General features: G+C 44.1%; 1 protein-coding gene across 2 annotated transcripts in view; it reads left to right on the forward strand.

Annotated features, from left to right (window-relative positions):
* The first annotated feature begins 14,416 nt into the window (after positions 1-14,416).
* DCP2 (decapping mRNA 2) overlaps positions 14,417-15,322 on the forward strand; it is a 44,631-nt gene continuing 43,725 nt past the window's right edge. For both annotated transcript variants that reach the window (XM_003259837.4, XM_030817735.1), the window contains exon 1: positions 14,417-14,701. In XM_003259837.4, coding sequence (XP_003259885.1) covers positions 14,649-14,701 — 53 coding nt within the window. In that variant the 5' untranslated portion in view covers positions 14,417-14,648. The remainder of the gene's footprint in view (positions 14,702-15,322) is intronic.

Below are 15,322 nucleotides of genomic sequence, written 5' to 3' on the forward strand. Positions count from 1 at the left end.
CCTGGCCAACAAGGTGAAACCCTGTTTCTACTAAAACTACAAAAACTAGCTGGGCATGGTGGTGGGTGCCTGTAAGCCTGTGATCCCAGCTAGTTGGGAGGTGGAGTCATGAGAATTGCTTGAACCCAGGAGGCAGAGGTTTCAGTGAGCTAATATCATGCCACTGCATTCCAGCCTGGGCGACAGAGCGAGACTCTGTCTCAAAAAAAAAAAAAAAAAAGATGAAATAATGCGTTCCCCCAGGCTAAAGTGCAGGGGTACAGTCATAGTGTAAGTGCTCAGTCTCGGACTACAATCATGTGCCGTCACTCCCAGCTAATCAAATTTTTTAAAAAGTCAATTGCATTTTGAATTGGGGCATTTAATAATGGTATTTTGGTATGCAGTTTCAACTTTATCATCAATCGTTTTTCTCTCAACTGCTCAAGAAACAGGAAGAGGAAAAGTCCATTGACTTCTCAGTAAGGTCTAGATTTTTTAAAAAACTTTTTATTGTAACGACTTGAAACTGCACCCAACTTCAACAATTACCATCCTTTTGCCTTATTTTATCTATTTGCCCTGTAATTCCCCCCAACTGATCATTTTAAAGCAAATCCCAGATATCCTATTATTTTACCAACAAATAAGGATAATTTTTAAACTGGGTAATCCCATGCAAGAGGAACAAAGGAGATACAATTCCATAAATTCAAGTTAATGAAACTAGCAATTACCAAATGTTAAAAATTTATGTCAGTGATTCCTGGAGACAGAAAAGTAAGGAGATGGGTAGACATAGAGAAAGGACTACTAAACAAGGACACAGAGAGTATGGCAGGCAGAATAATGTCCTCCAAAGATGTCCATGTCCTAATCCCTGGAATCTCTGAATGTGTTAATAGCAAAGGGGAATTAAGATTGCAGATGGAATTAAAGTTGCTAATCAGCTGCTTTTAAGATAGGGAGAGGATCATGGGATCATGAATTATCCAGGAGGGCCCAATGTAATCACAGGGGTTCTTGAAAGTGAAAGAAGACCAGAAGGAGTGAATCAGAGGGAGATGGAATGATGGAAAAGCTCAGAGATGCAACGTCAGAAGGAATCACTTGTCATTGCTGCTTGGAAGATGGGGGAAGGGCAGCATGAACTGAGGAAGCAGATGGCCTCTGAAAGCTGGAAAAAACAAGGACACTGATTGTTCCTTATAGCCTTCACTAGGGAGCACAGCCTTGCCAACACCTTGATTTTAGCCCAGTGAGATCTGTGTTGGGCTGCTAACCTACAGAACTGTGAGAGCTTGTTTGTTTTTTGAGACAGATTCTCACTCTGTTGCCCAGGGTGGAGTGCAGTGGCGCAATCTCGGCTCACTGCAACCTCTGCCTCCCAGGTTCAAGTGATTCTCCTACCTCAGCCTCCCAAGTAGCAGGGATTACAGGCATGTGCCACCATGCCCGGCTGATTTTTTATATTTTTAGTAGAGATGGGATTTTGCCATGTTGGCCAGGCTGGTCTCGAACTCCTGACCTCAAGTGATCTGTCCGCCTTGGCCTCCGAAAGTGCTGGGATTACAGGCATGAGCCACTGCACTTGGCCATATGTTTGTATTGTTTAAGCCATCAAGTCTGTAGTAATTTGTTATAACAGCAATAGAAAACTAATTACAGAGTGAGATTGTACCACTGTTTGGCAGTGCTGTGATGACTAAAAGAAGTAACTCTAAGGGGGAGGTTTCATTGTGTGAGAAAGGGTTTCTTCAGAGATCTGAGTCATTTAACCAGAAAACACAGCCATTTCCCTAACTCCTAAGAAGTAGAGTCCTATGTATGTCAAAACCTGCAGTTTTAAAGTCGTGTTCCTGTACTAAAAATATTACTCAGCAGTATGATGCAAAATTTAAAAATGGATAAAAGGAATGAACACCCTCTGCTGGTAGCAGATAAAATATACTTAGCTCCCTTGTGTATTCTGGAAATAGTTAGGTCTACCCAGGTGGGGCCTCTGGAGAGTGCCACACAACTGGGGACTTAGAAGGCACATGAAGACCATGCAGCATAGAGTTTACCAGTGAGTGATTGGAGAGGTGCTTCTTTGTATTTCTTTGGCTTGGTTTGTTCATCTTTGTTTTTAACAAAACTTCTTCTTTTAAAGAATTCATTGTAAGAGGTGCTATAAGACAAACTCCTTTTTCCAGTTAAGATGCTTACAAGGTCATTAAGAAAATAAACACCAGCCTTGGCCAGCGGTGGTGGCTCACGCCTGTAATCCCAGCACTTTGAGAGGCCAAGGCGGGAGGATCACCCGAGGTCAGGAGTTCGAGACAAGCCTGACCAATATGGTGAAACCCTATCTCTATTAAGAATACAAAAATTAGCCTGGCGTGGTGGCGTGTGCCTCTAGTCCCAGCTACTCAGGAGGCTGAGACAGGAGAATCACTTGAACCCGGGAGGCGGAGGTTGCAGTGAGCCGAGATCGCGCCACCACACTCCAGCCTGGGTGACAGTGAGACACCATTTCAAAAAAAAAAAGAAAGAAAAACCAGCCTTTAGGATACTTACTCAAAGACAAAATTTCTTCAAAGATTCAACATAATAATTAATGTGTATTAATAACTTAGTTTTTGAAATTTTAGTCAATGACAGGAAATCAATAAGCAGATTCGTAAGAACTGTTATAGAAATTGTATTTCTGATTTTTAAAGTTAAGATTTTTTTTAAAAGTTCAAAAATAATTTTACTTTTTCTAATTTGTTCCTCCTGCAAAAGAAGGTTGTTAATCACTAGCTTAGAGCTTTTTTTGTTTTTTTTGAGATGGAGTCTTTCTCTGTCACCCAGGCTGAAGTGCAGTGGCAGGATCTTGGCTCGCTGCAACCTCTGCCTCCCAAGTTCAGGCTATTCTCCTGCCTCAGCCTCCTGAGTAGCTGGGATTACAGGCATGTGCCACCATGCCTGGCTAATTTTTATGTTTTTAATACAAATGGAGTTTCACCATGTTGGTAAGGCTGGTCTCGAACTCCTGACCTTGTGATCCACCTGCCTCGGCCTCCCAAAGTGCTGGGATTACAGGTGTGAGCCAGTGCACTCGGCAGCTTAGAGCTTTTTTACTTGGATCTGACAATTCCATTTGTCCCCTTTCAACTGCCTCCTCCCATTCTGGGCAAATACATCAGTGCATGGGAGTTAGACATGACAGGGAACAGGAAGGGGAGGGCAAAAGAAAAGAGGCATAGTCTAGAGTTCAAGAGTTGTTTTATGTGCAGTGTACAATACATTTTTACTTACTATGTTTATATTTCACATTTATATGTTATACACATATTACTTATATTTATATTTGTTATAATATCACATATATTTAATATATACACATAGAGCAAGTGAGCTCTGTATTAGGACTCTGGTGAAAGTAAAAAAAACCTAACTGAGCTAGAATGAGTTCATCTTTTCTGACATGTTAGGGAGATGAGACTTACTCTTAGAAAGCAGAGATTCACTCTGATTTCATTTTATTTTGAGCCAGGGTCTTGCTTTGTTGCCCAGGCTGGAGTACTGTGGCACTATCATGGCCCCCTGCATCCTTGACCTCCCAGGCTCAAGCAGTCCTCTTTCCTCAGCCTTTCAAGTAGCTGGGACCACAGGCGCCACCTTGCCTAGCTAATCTTTTTGGTTTTTTGTAGAGATGGGGTCTCCCTATGTTGCTTGGGCTGTTCTCGAACTCATAGGTACAAGCAATCCCCCTGCCTCGTCCTCTAAAAGAGCAGGGATTACAGGCGTGAGCCGCCACGTCTCGCCTCTTTTTGTTTTTTAAAAAGAGATTCTCTCTCACTCATTTCGAGATTTTGCATCTCATCATCTCCTTCCTAGTCACCTCAGCACATATTTGGTGATAACTCATTCATTTTCCTATTCTTTGGTTAACAAATGTTTCTGGAGGTCATAGATATGACTGAGGTATTCTAAGCGCTGGGGAATTAGTGGATAAATTAGAAAAGATCCCTGCTTTTTTGTAACATATAGTATAATGGGGAGAGGCATTGAAAATGTTTCAAATTGAAGAAGCATAGTATAAAGGAAACAAAGATATGTGATAGGTAATGACAGTAGAGACTATTTATTTATTTAGAGACTGAATCTCATTCTGTCACCCAGGCTGGAGTGCAGTGATGCAATCTCAGCTCACTGCAACCTCTGCCTCCTGGGTTCAAGTGATTCTCCTGCCTTAGCCTCCCAAGTATCTGGGACTATACACACGTGCCACCACACCCGGCTAATTTTTGGGTTTTTTTTTTTTTTTTTTTTTTTTTTAGCAGAGACAGGGTTTCACAATGTTGGCCATGAACTCCTGACCTCAGGTGATCCACCTGCCTCGGCCTCCTAAAGTGCTGGCATTACAGGTGTGAGCCACCACACCCAGTCGAGACTATTTAAATAGAGTGGCCAGGGAAGGTTTTTTGAAGAGGTGACGTTTAACCTATACATAAAGATGAAACGGACGCAATCATGGAAAGTGGGTGCGGCAGTCCAGGCAGAGGGAATGGTACTTGGAAAGAGCTTAGGGTATTTGACGAATTTCAGAAAGACTCATATGGCTAGAGTGTAGCAGAGACAGATGAAGATGGGACATAGGATGAAGCTAAAGTGACATTTAGTGCTCCATCGTGTAAAGTTTCTTAGATAGCAAACTAGAGTTTACTCTGAGGGTCATGAAAAATTTTAAGCAGGAGAGTGATGTGATTAAATTTATGTAATTTTTTCCTTTATTTTTATAGAGACAGGGTCTTATAAAGATGAGGTCTTGCTATGTTACTCAGGCCGGACTGGGCTCAAGGGACTTCCTGAGTAGCTGGGACTAGAGGCACATGCCAGCATGCCCAGCATTCAAATTTGGGTTTTAAGATGATCACAGGCCAGCTGCAGTAGCTCATGTCTGTAATCCCAGCACTTTGGGAGGACAAGGCAGGAGGATTGCTTGAGTCCAGGAGTTTGAGACAAGCCTAGGCAACATAGTAAGACTGTCTCTACAAAAAATGTGAAAATTAGGATGGGTGTGGTGGCTCATGCCTGTAATCCAGCACTTTGGGAGGCCAAGATGGGCAGATCACCAGAGGCCAGGAGTTCAAGATCAGCCTGGCTAACATGGTGAAAACCCATTTCTACTAAAAATATAAATTATTATTTTTAATATAGATTAAAATTAGCTGGGCTTGGTGGTGCATGCCTGTAATCCCAGTTACTCGGGAGGCTGAAGCAGGAGAACTGCTTGAACTCGGGAGGCAGAGGTTGCAGTGAGCGGAGATCAGGCCATTGCACTCCAGCTTGGGCGACAAGAACAAAACTCCATCTCAAAACAAAACAAATAAGCAAACAAAAACAAAAATTAGCAGGGCATGGTGGCACATGCCTGTGGTCCAAACTACTTGGGAGGCTGAGGCAGGAGGATCACTTGAGCTCAAGGGTATGAGGCTGCTGTAAGCTATGATCACACCACTGCACTTTAGCCTGGGCAAGAGAGTGGGACCTTGACTTTAAAAAAATTAAAATAAATAAATAAAATATTATTACTCTTTTTTGCTCAGGCTGGAGTGCAGTGGTGCAATCATAGCTCACTGTAACCTGGAGCTCCTGGGCTCGAGGGATCCTGCCTCAGCCTCTGGAGTAGCTGGGAGTATGAGTGTACACCACCACCCATGGTTTTTTTTGTTTTCTTGTTTTTTCTTTTTTACTTTTGCAGATACAGGATCTTACTATATTGCTCAGCTGGTTTCTAACTCCTTCCTGGCCATGAGCGATCCCCCAACCTCAGCTTCCTTAAATGTGGGGATTATAGGAGCAAGCCACCATCCCCAGCCTGATCATTTTTGCTGCTCTGTGGAGGACAGATTAAAATGGAGCATGGGTGCAAGACAGGAGACCAGTTAGAAGCCAATTGAAGTAGTCTAAGTGAGAAGTGCTGTGGCCTGGACTAAGGTGGGGAAAGTTGAGGTGGAGGAAATGGGGATGGATCTTAGATATGTTTTGGTGGTAGACTAGTTAGGAATTGCTGAAGTATTGGGCATAGTGATATATGAGAAAAACAGGAATCAAGATTCACTCTTAGGTTTTCTGATTTGAGCTACTGGATGGATAGAGGAACATATAAATTAAAGTGATTTAGGCTCAAATAACAGATAGCTTCGGCTCAAGAAATATTTGGTTCATGTAAGTTCAGAGGTAGAATAGGCTTTGGGTTTCACTTAGTTCTTGAGGAGTCCAGCTCCTGGTTAAAAACTTACGTGTGGTTTTTCAGGTCTGTCTGACTGCAGGTGATTACAAAGCTTCTACCTGGCAGCCCTCCTGGAGGATAGCTGCCCTCCCTTCCACAGACTTGGTGCACAGCTAGTGTGCTGCAGGCTCTGATACAGTCACGGGCCACATAACAGCATTTCAACCAACAATGTATTCGAAGGTGTTGGTTCCGTAAGATTATTACACCATATTTTGACTGCGCCTTTTTTGTGTTTAGATATTTTTAGGTATATAAAGCCTTACCATTGTGTTACAATTGCCTGTAGTATTCAGTATAGTAACATACTGTACAAGTTTGTAGCCTAGGAGCAACAGGCTGCACTATATAGCCTAGGTAGGTTATGCCATCTATGTTTGTACCACTATACTCTATAATGTTCACACAATGACAAAATCACCCAACAATGCATTTCTCAGAATGTATCCTGTTCTGAAGCAACCCATGACTGTAAATATTTGCATTCCCGTTCCTAGCGCCTCCTTCATTCCTAGGTTTCTTTATCTGAGGCCTCGTGCAGAGGATTTTTTTTTTTCTTTCGACAGAGGGTCTGGCTCTGTCACCCAGGCTGGAGGGCAGTGGTACAATCTCAGCTCACTGCACCCTTGGCTTCCTGGGCTCAAGCACTCCTTCCACCTCAGCCTCCTGAATAGCTGGGACTGCAAGTGGGTGCCACCATGCCAGGCTAATTTTTTGTAGTTTTTGTAGAGACAAGGTTTTGCCATGTTGCCTAGGCTGGTCTCGAACTCAGTAGCTCAAGCGATCTGCCAGCCTTGGCCTCCCAAAGTGTTGGGATTACAGGCGTGAGCCACTGTGCCTGGGTGGGGAGAGGGTTCTTTAGGCTTCTCTGCTGAGGCCTCCTTATGGGGAGGGGAGGGGAAACTTTGACATTCTTTTCCAGGTTGTCTAGGTACTCAGTACTTTTCCACTCTTAGCCTTTCTCCCTTGCCTTCCCCTACTCCACCTCAGAGTCCATAAAACTGCTGGAGCTTTTTCTTCAGGGATCCCTTAACAGTGATATGACTCCATGACCCCCTACATCCATGCTGACCCATGTGACCTGCAGCTAGTGCATAGTTCCATGGGGGAAATGGAACAGAAACAGTGGGTTCTTTCTCGGTTTCTTGTTCATATCATTGCAGTAAACGCTACTCTCATTTTTGGCTTGTTGGTCTAATTGGCTACTCTGACACCTGTTGGCTCAGCTGGTGCTCTCTGTCTCTCTCTCAGCCCGTTTCCTGACAATTCTAGGTCCATTTTCCTACAGATGTTTCAGCTTTGCCCCATTCCACACAGTAGCTTCAACCTCAAAGTGATAGTGAGTAGTAGTATATCAGTTACTGAGTACTGGCTGTAGAAGTTCCAGACATCATATCCTGACCTGATGACATCCAATGAAAGAAGAGAGACTTTTTCATCATGAGGTTTTAAGCAAGAGTTCTATGGTATACACTGACTGGACTATGTAGGTATGTAGCTGTCCAGACAAAGGGTACATTTCCAGGGAATGGAGTGTGGTGTTTGACTTACCAACCAGATGTTGGCCTTTGAGCCAAAAGTGTTTCTGGCTTCCCCAGAGTCACATGTGCTGTGTGAGGGAAGCTAAGGGATACATGTCTTAATCAGGGTTCTGTTAGGAAAGAGTAAGGGGTGAATTCAGGGCCTGCTATTAATATGTAACTTGCAGAGCCTGTTCCTCTCATGAAAATATAGAGCTCCTTATTCAAAAGGCAGGAAAAAGGTGTCACTAAAGGTACTAGAAAGCCAGGTGAGGTGGCATACACCTATAGCCTCAGTTATGCAGGAGGATTGCTGAGCCCAGGAGTTTAAGTCTGGCCTGGGCAACAAACTGAGACCCCATCTCTTAACTACAACAACAACAAAAATACTAGAACATTAAAGGCTTTTCCTTTCTTTCACAGTTTCTCTCTTGACTTACGGTGTTTTTGATATTTAATGTCATTCTAAGTAAAGATTAAAATTAAAATCAAGTAAAATTCGTTCTAAGTAAAATTAAAATCATTACAAAGGCTTTTCACCATCTTTATATTATACAATGCTGGTTTTTTTTTTTTTTTTTTTGCTTTTTTGTTTTTTTTTTTTGAGACGGAGTCTCGCTATGTCGCCAAGCTGAAGTGCAGTGGCGCCATCTAAGCTCACTGCAACCTCCTCCTCCCGGGTTCAAGTGATTCTCCTGCCTCAGCCTCCCGAGTAGCTGGGATTACAGGCACGCACCACCACACCCAGCTAATTTTTGTATTTTTAGTAGAGACGGGGTTTCACCATATTGGCCAGGATGGTCTCGATCTCCTGACCTCATGATCTGCCCACCTCAGCCTCCCAAAGTGCTGGGATTACAGGCGTGAGCCACTGCGCCCGGTCACAATGCTGGTTTTAAATGCAAATATAAGAACATTTAACTTGTATGTGGAATCACTGAAATTACATAATTCTAATTTCATACTTTGTACATGTATGATGTATTTCATTGTTACCAGAACAGTCAAAATGCTGTATGAAAGTCAACTTTTTTTATGTCACTTCCTGATATGCACATACATATTCTACCACACTCTCTACCTTCTTATTGATGAGGAAAAAACTGAAAAGAAAAAGAGAAGATGGGTTGCTCTATCTTCCCGTTTCCTTCTATGTCATCATTTTCAGCATAAGGGGTTGGCTAAATCATGAAAGCAATAGGAAAGGATATGATAGAGTTTCCTGGTTCTTTGTGTTTTTAGACTGCCATTGTCTTCTCGCATTAGAACAAGTTCTGATACACAGGAAGCTTGACCTCTTAGGGCTGACAGCGACCCCACCTACTCAGTTGTAATGTGCCTGTGTTGTTCTTATTCTGAATCTTGCTGAACTTTCATGCATTGTGAGTTCAGTGAAATTCTATTTAAACAGGACAATGCAAATGCTATACGCAAATGGCATGGCAAGGAGTGAGTGGACATGCATATTGCACATCTCAGCTCTGCTCATGCTCTATTGTCCCTCCAATTTTACTTACAAAACACAAATTCGAAAACAAAATTGAGAATTTCAAGATGGTAACAGGAGAGCATTAAACCAAACATGGGGCCTTTCTGAGTGCAGGGTTCTGTGCAACTATACGGTTTATACATACACACACATGCAGCTGCCCCTGGGTAAATGAGTGCTGGGTATGCAAACAAGAATGACCACTACAACCTGCATTTACTGATTATGGAAAAGAGTTTGTGTGTAAAAAGAAAAAAAACCCAACAACAAAAAAACAAGATAATTTATGCAGCAAAAGTTTATTTTTTGCTCATGCAGAATCTAGAGCAAATGCTCCAGGGTAGCTCTCCTCCAAGCAGTACACTCAAGGGTCTGTGCTTTTTCCAGTGTGACTCCACTATCTAAAGAGTTCTTTGCTTTCAGCTGGGAAGAGAAAAGAGAGAAATAAAAATTATGTGAAAGTTACATAGAGCATTTCAGGAGCTGTGCTTTGAAGTTGGGTATATCACGTTTGTCTTCATTCCACTGGCCAGAACTCAATTGCCTTTTTCCATCTAAATGCAAGGAGGCCTGTGAATCCAGGAAAAGGAAACGGGATTGGTGAGTGACATGGTTTGGCTATGTCCCCACCCGAATCTCATCTTGAATTGTAGCTTCCATAATTCCCATGTGTCATGGGAGGCACCTGGTGGGAGGTAATTGAATAATAGGGGTGGGTCTTTCCTGTGCAGTTCTCATGACAGTGAATAAATCTCACAAGATCTGATGGTTTTATATAGGGGAGTTCCCCTGCACATGCTCTTTTTGCCTGCTGCCATGTAAAATATGACTTTGCTCTTCCTTTGCCTTCTGCCATGATGTGAGGCCTCCCCAGCCATGTGGAACTGTGAGTCAATTAAACCTCTTTCCTTTATAAATTACCCAGTCTCAGGTATGTCTTTATTAGGAGTGTGAGAACGGACTAATACAGTCAGCATCTAGTAAGACTCTGCCATAGAGATCAAGGGAGATTTTTGTTTCTTGGTAGATGTTACTAAAACATATTACATGCTGTGGGAGATGTTATACTAGAAAGAGTGTGGGGCTAACAGAAGGGGCAATCGTGTTACCCTATAAACGTTGAGTTGAACCATAACAACTTTGTAGGGATGTGAAGAAGCTTTGACAGACTTAATTTAACCTCACTCTATTTATTTATTTATTTTTATTTTTATTTTTTTTGAGTCAGAGTCTCGCTCTGTCGCCCAGGCTGGAATGCAGTGGTGTGATCTCTGCTCACTGCAAGCTCTGCCTCCTGGATTCATGCCATTCTCCTGCCTCAGCCTCCCAAGTAGTTGGGACCACAGGCATCTGCCACCATGCCCGGCTAATTTTTTGTATTTTCAGTAAAGACGGGGTTTCACCGTGTTAGCCAAGATGGTCTCGATCTCCTAACCTCATGATCCACCCGCCCTGGCCTCCCAAAGTGCTGGGATTACAGGCGACCTCACTCAATTTAAAAGGCCAATAAGTAAGTTAAATATTTTTTAGGTTTCAATGACAGCTTATTTTGTTGTGAGATTATTATATTTGAATTTTATACTATAATATGCTGTACAGACATAAATAATAGTTTTTGTGTCATTTCCCTAAGGCAGAATTCCTGCTATGAGTTTAGAACTGAATTCTAGTCCTGACTCAATTATATATTGTTGCTTAATCATTAATCTTTGAGTCATTTTATCTTTATAAGCCTCATTAATCTTTGTCTATTTCATGTAGTAATAAAGACTAAATGAGGCCAGGCACGGTGGCTCATGCCTGTAATCCCAGTGCTTTGGGAAGTTGAGGCAAGAGGATTGCTTGAGGCCAGGAGTTTAGGACTAACATAGGCAACCTAGTGAGACCCCTGTCTTTACGAAGTTTTTAAAAAAATAATTAGCCAGGCCTGGTGGTGCGCACTTGTATTCCTAGCTACTTGGGAGGGTGAGGTGGGAGACTGAGCCCAGGACTTGGAGGTTACAGTGAGCTATGCCACTGCACTCCAGCCTGGGCAATAGAGTGGGATCCTTGTTCCAAAAAAAAAAAGACTAAATGAAATAGCATATTTTAAAACTATAAAGGCTTTAATCAACCTAATTATTTAAAAATCAAATCAGTATTATAATTTAAGAACCCTAGCATCTCCTGTTCTCCTGTTCCCTCAACTCTAAGCTCCACTTTGTCATTCTCAGCTGGGTCCTGTGAACAATTAGATGGAATTGAGGCCTTGGTGTCCCTATTCACTTTAACACGGATGGCGCTAGGTTCAAGAGGCTGAAGAAGAGACCGAGAGCCAGCAAATGAGGCATATGGTTCATTGAGGGGAACTTACATACAGAGTGGTCCACTTGAGGTGAGCTGGACATGAGAACATCACCTGCAGAAAGCATGCAGTTTATATAGCATTTTCATTTAGCACCCTCTCCCTAACAGCTTCCACCTGGCAACCTTCAGTTAGCCCAAAACAAAGAGCCTGCATTCCACAGGGCTCAGATGTTCCTCATAGATAAGGAATGAATCTTGGTTGGAACTGCAAAGTCATTCAGGTTGTCTGCCACACAGGGTCATTCCCCTGGGTCTGCTTACGTTACTGCTGTCAGGTGCCTCTACCATACACTGGGCTTCTTTGGAAGTCATGGCTTGGGGAGCTGCTATAAGGGTTGCACTAGTCCCGCTCCTGGAAATCTGTGTGTGAGGATGCAGTAGACGGATGGGGCATGGGCAAGATAATATCTTGGACCACAGACACCTCAGAAACTCTTAATAATGCAGATTGGCTTAACACCATGTGAGAGTTTGGGGACTTCCTGGCCTCTAGGAGCCCAAAAGGAGTTGTATAGCTGCCCCTAAACTGTGAGACTAGAAAGGTAGTAAGAAGAATTCCTCCAGGTGCTTCAGCAAGTGCCTGGTAACCTGCTTGTTGCTATTAATATACCATTGGCCCATGTGGGTAAGCACCACTTTGCCTTGAACTGTTGTTCCACTGCCATCATTTAGAGCACTCTAAAAACTAGACTTGAGTTCTAAGTGAGACAACTCAGAAAACCACTATGGTGCCCCCCAGTCAGAGAAAAGACATTCAGTCAGAACAGGTAGAATGCACACTCAGCAAAATAGAACTGAAGGGGCTCACTCTTACCCTTATAATCCATCCACTACACTGGCTGGAGGTCCAACTGCTAGAATCTGCATTTCTTTGCCCTAGGGCTTTTTCTGGCCACCAGAGCCCATCTTGCTGCCCATGTAGCAGGCTACAGTGCAGACCTCAGGAGCTGCCTTCAACCAATGAAGGAAGTTGGTATATAAATCCCTATCTCCCTCACCCCTTGAGTGGGATGACTCTGAGGTATATGTTTTATACTGGCCACCAGAGTTCTCTAGTGACAGTAAGCTCCAGTTAACCACAGTGCTAATTTCCTTGATAACAAACCCTTTGGCATTCTTCCCTTCCTTGACTCACTTTCCTGCTCTGCTACCAGTGTTTCCCAGGATCACCTCCCTCACAGGCTATCTGCACTAAAAACCTTGTCTCAGTGCCTGTTTCTTAGGAAATCTAAAATAAGACTTGGACTGTGCTGGGAGTACTGAATAAAGCAAATAGAATACTGCAGCCTGTGCTTCTGTACTGGACTCCCAGAATACATGAAGCTGTGCCTGGAAGCGTTTTCTGTTTAGGGAATTTCATCAGCAGAAAGAATTACGGACAGATACTGATGCCATGTGTTTCCAACCAACAGCTCAGCCATATCATCCTACAGTGAAGCTCTCTGGAAACAAGTACCATCTACAAGGTGAGAGCTTCCAATTAGCTTTCAAGGCACTTGACTCCAGGTTAAGGCCTTACTCTTAAGTGTGAGGGAATAGTCAAGGACTACAGAAGCTTCTAATAGGATAGATGAGACCAATATAATAGCAAAAAGCAGCTGAGAGGAGTAAGACTACTCAGGGAGAAGAAAACGTCAAAATCTATTATTAATATCCTCAGAAGGATAAAATAAAATATTCAAAGCAAGAATATGACACCACAAGAAAGGGGCATTTGAAGAACAAAATAGAACTCTAAATAAGTGAAAACTCTGTAGTTGTCGGGAAGATAAATTTGAGGAATTCTCCAAGAAAGAGGGGGAAAAAAGGATGGAAAACGGGGGAGCAAAATAGATAGTTATGGGCCTCTTATGCCAAAGGAACTTGGGCTTGATCGTACAGCAGAAGATGAAACGATAACTTGTTCATATCCGAGTAGAACAAAACAAAATGTAGGCAGTTGCACAGGCTAAAAATGGAGGCAGAGTCACTGGTTAGGCAGCTCTCGCTGTAGTATGGAGAAATGATGCAAAACTGAAGTACACAGTGGCATGTGACAAATTTAGACAAAAGATGGGAGATTAAATGCTAGAACAGACTAAATTTGTGACGGAGCAGGTGTGTGTGGGTCTGTGGGTCTGATTTAAAAGGAAGAAGAACAGATGGATCTATTTTCTCCAAAGATCCCAAATGGATTGGACTCCATTAAGCAAGATGAGGAATGAATAAGGACGAGCAGGTTGGGGTTGCTTTGTGCAGAGGGTGGAATACAGATCAGAGTTCAGCTTAAATCAGTATTTTCTAAGATTTTGCTAGGTGCCAGATACTGAGATAAAGTCCTTGTCTTCATATTTGGAACCAGGTGCCTAAGAAAGGACAGAGGTGAGCCACCTCTAAAATGGTTACCCTCTCCAAGGGTTTGTAGTGAAAGAGGCACAGCTCTTGGCCTGGAGTTGGTGGGGGTAGCAATAAGTGCAAGATACTTGGTGCCAGGAATCGCGAGCATACTCTTGTGTTGTACGGATCCTCAGGGTCGGCCCTGCAGAGGAAAGAGCTCAGTCACCGCGAGGTCCTGCACAACATGCCAAAGTCCCGGATATGTGTCTCGGGGTCTACACCTAAGCCCCGACCCCACTAAACTTCCTAGAAGCGCGCAGGAGGCATGGTGCGCATGCGTGTAGCCACCCCAAAGGCGGCGGGAAGTTGGTTTTCTGAGTAGCAACTGAGCAGCTTGTAGACGGATTGGAAGTAGCGGACCAATAAACAAACGTCTCATTGGCTTAGAGTGCTTAAGTTCCCAATTTTTCAGCTTCCCATTGGGCCTTTCAAGCGAGCAGGGGCGTGACTCCAGGGGCTCCGCCCCGAGCCTTGGCCCAGTCTTGGGGTCCAAGGCTGAGGGAGCGGGACGGAAGTGAGCGGGTCCCGCCCCTTCCCCTTCTCGTCTCCGTTGGAGTCGTCTCTGCCGCGGCTTCCTCGGCTGCCCGCTCTCCGGCGAGCCGGAGTCCTCGTGCCCTACCGTCAGTCCCCGGCCGCGCGGAGCCGGGATGCACTGTTCCTGCTGTGGGTCCTCATCATGGAGACCAAACGGGTGGAGATTCCCGGCAGCGTCCTGGACGATCTCTGCAGGTACCGCGCTACCCGACCCCCTTTCGCCCCCGTTGGGTTTTCTCAGTTTCGCCGACCCCCAGAGGCCTCCGGGTCTTCTTCCCCGCCCACGTCCAGGTCCTCGCTTTCCGCTCCCGCCGCTGCTCGCTTTCCATAGTCGACCCTGTTCTCCGACGACACCGCCCCTCTTTCCGCCGCAGCCTCCCTGTTTCTCACGGCCCTCCGTCCTTCCCTGCAGAGCACCCGGAATTTCCTCATTTTTTAAGTTACTCAACTATTTTGCTTTCCCGCAGGCGCAGCCGCTTCGCTGGAGCCTGAGTCTTAGCGTTTTGCCGCCGCCGCCGCCTCCCTCTCCCATTGTTTTTTCTGCCTCTGTGACTTTTCCACGCCGTGCACCCCCTCCTTCCTCTGTCTCATTCCCCGCTTCTGAAGGAAGACCCCAGGGTAGTAATTTAAGCCTTAGGATCCCAGGTACGCGGACCTGCGCAAGGAGCAATTTTTCGGACTTACTCTGACGCCTGCGTGTTATTTGTCCGTTGTGTTCTCTGTAAATTCCTGTAAGGAATTACTTTTTTTTCTCATCCCTAGACTTGTCTTTGGGGGAGAGAGGGAAAAAGTGTAGAGCTGGTTTTCTTTTTATAC

This window comes from Nomascus leucogenys, chromosome 2, assembly GCF_006542625.1.
Source record: "Nomascus leucogenys isolate Asia chromosome 2, Asia_NLE_v1, whole genome shotgun sequence".
Taxonomy (NCBI): domain Eukaryota; kingdom Metazoa; phylum Chordata; class Mammalia; order Primates; family Hylobatidae; genus Nomascus; species Nomascus leucogenys.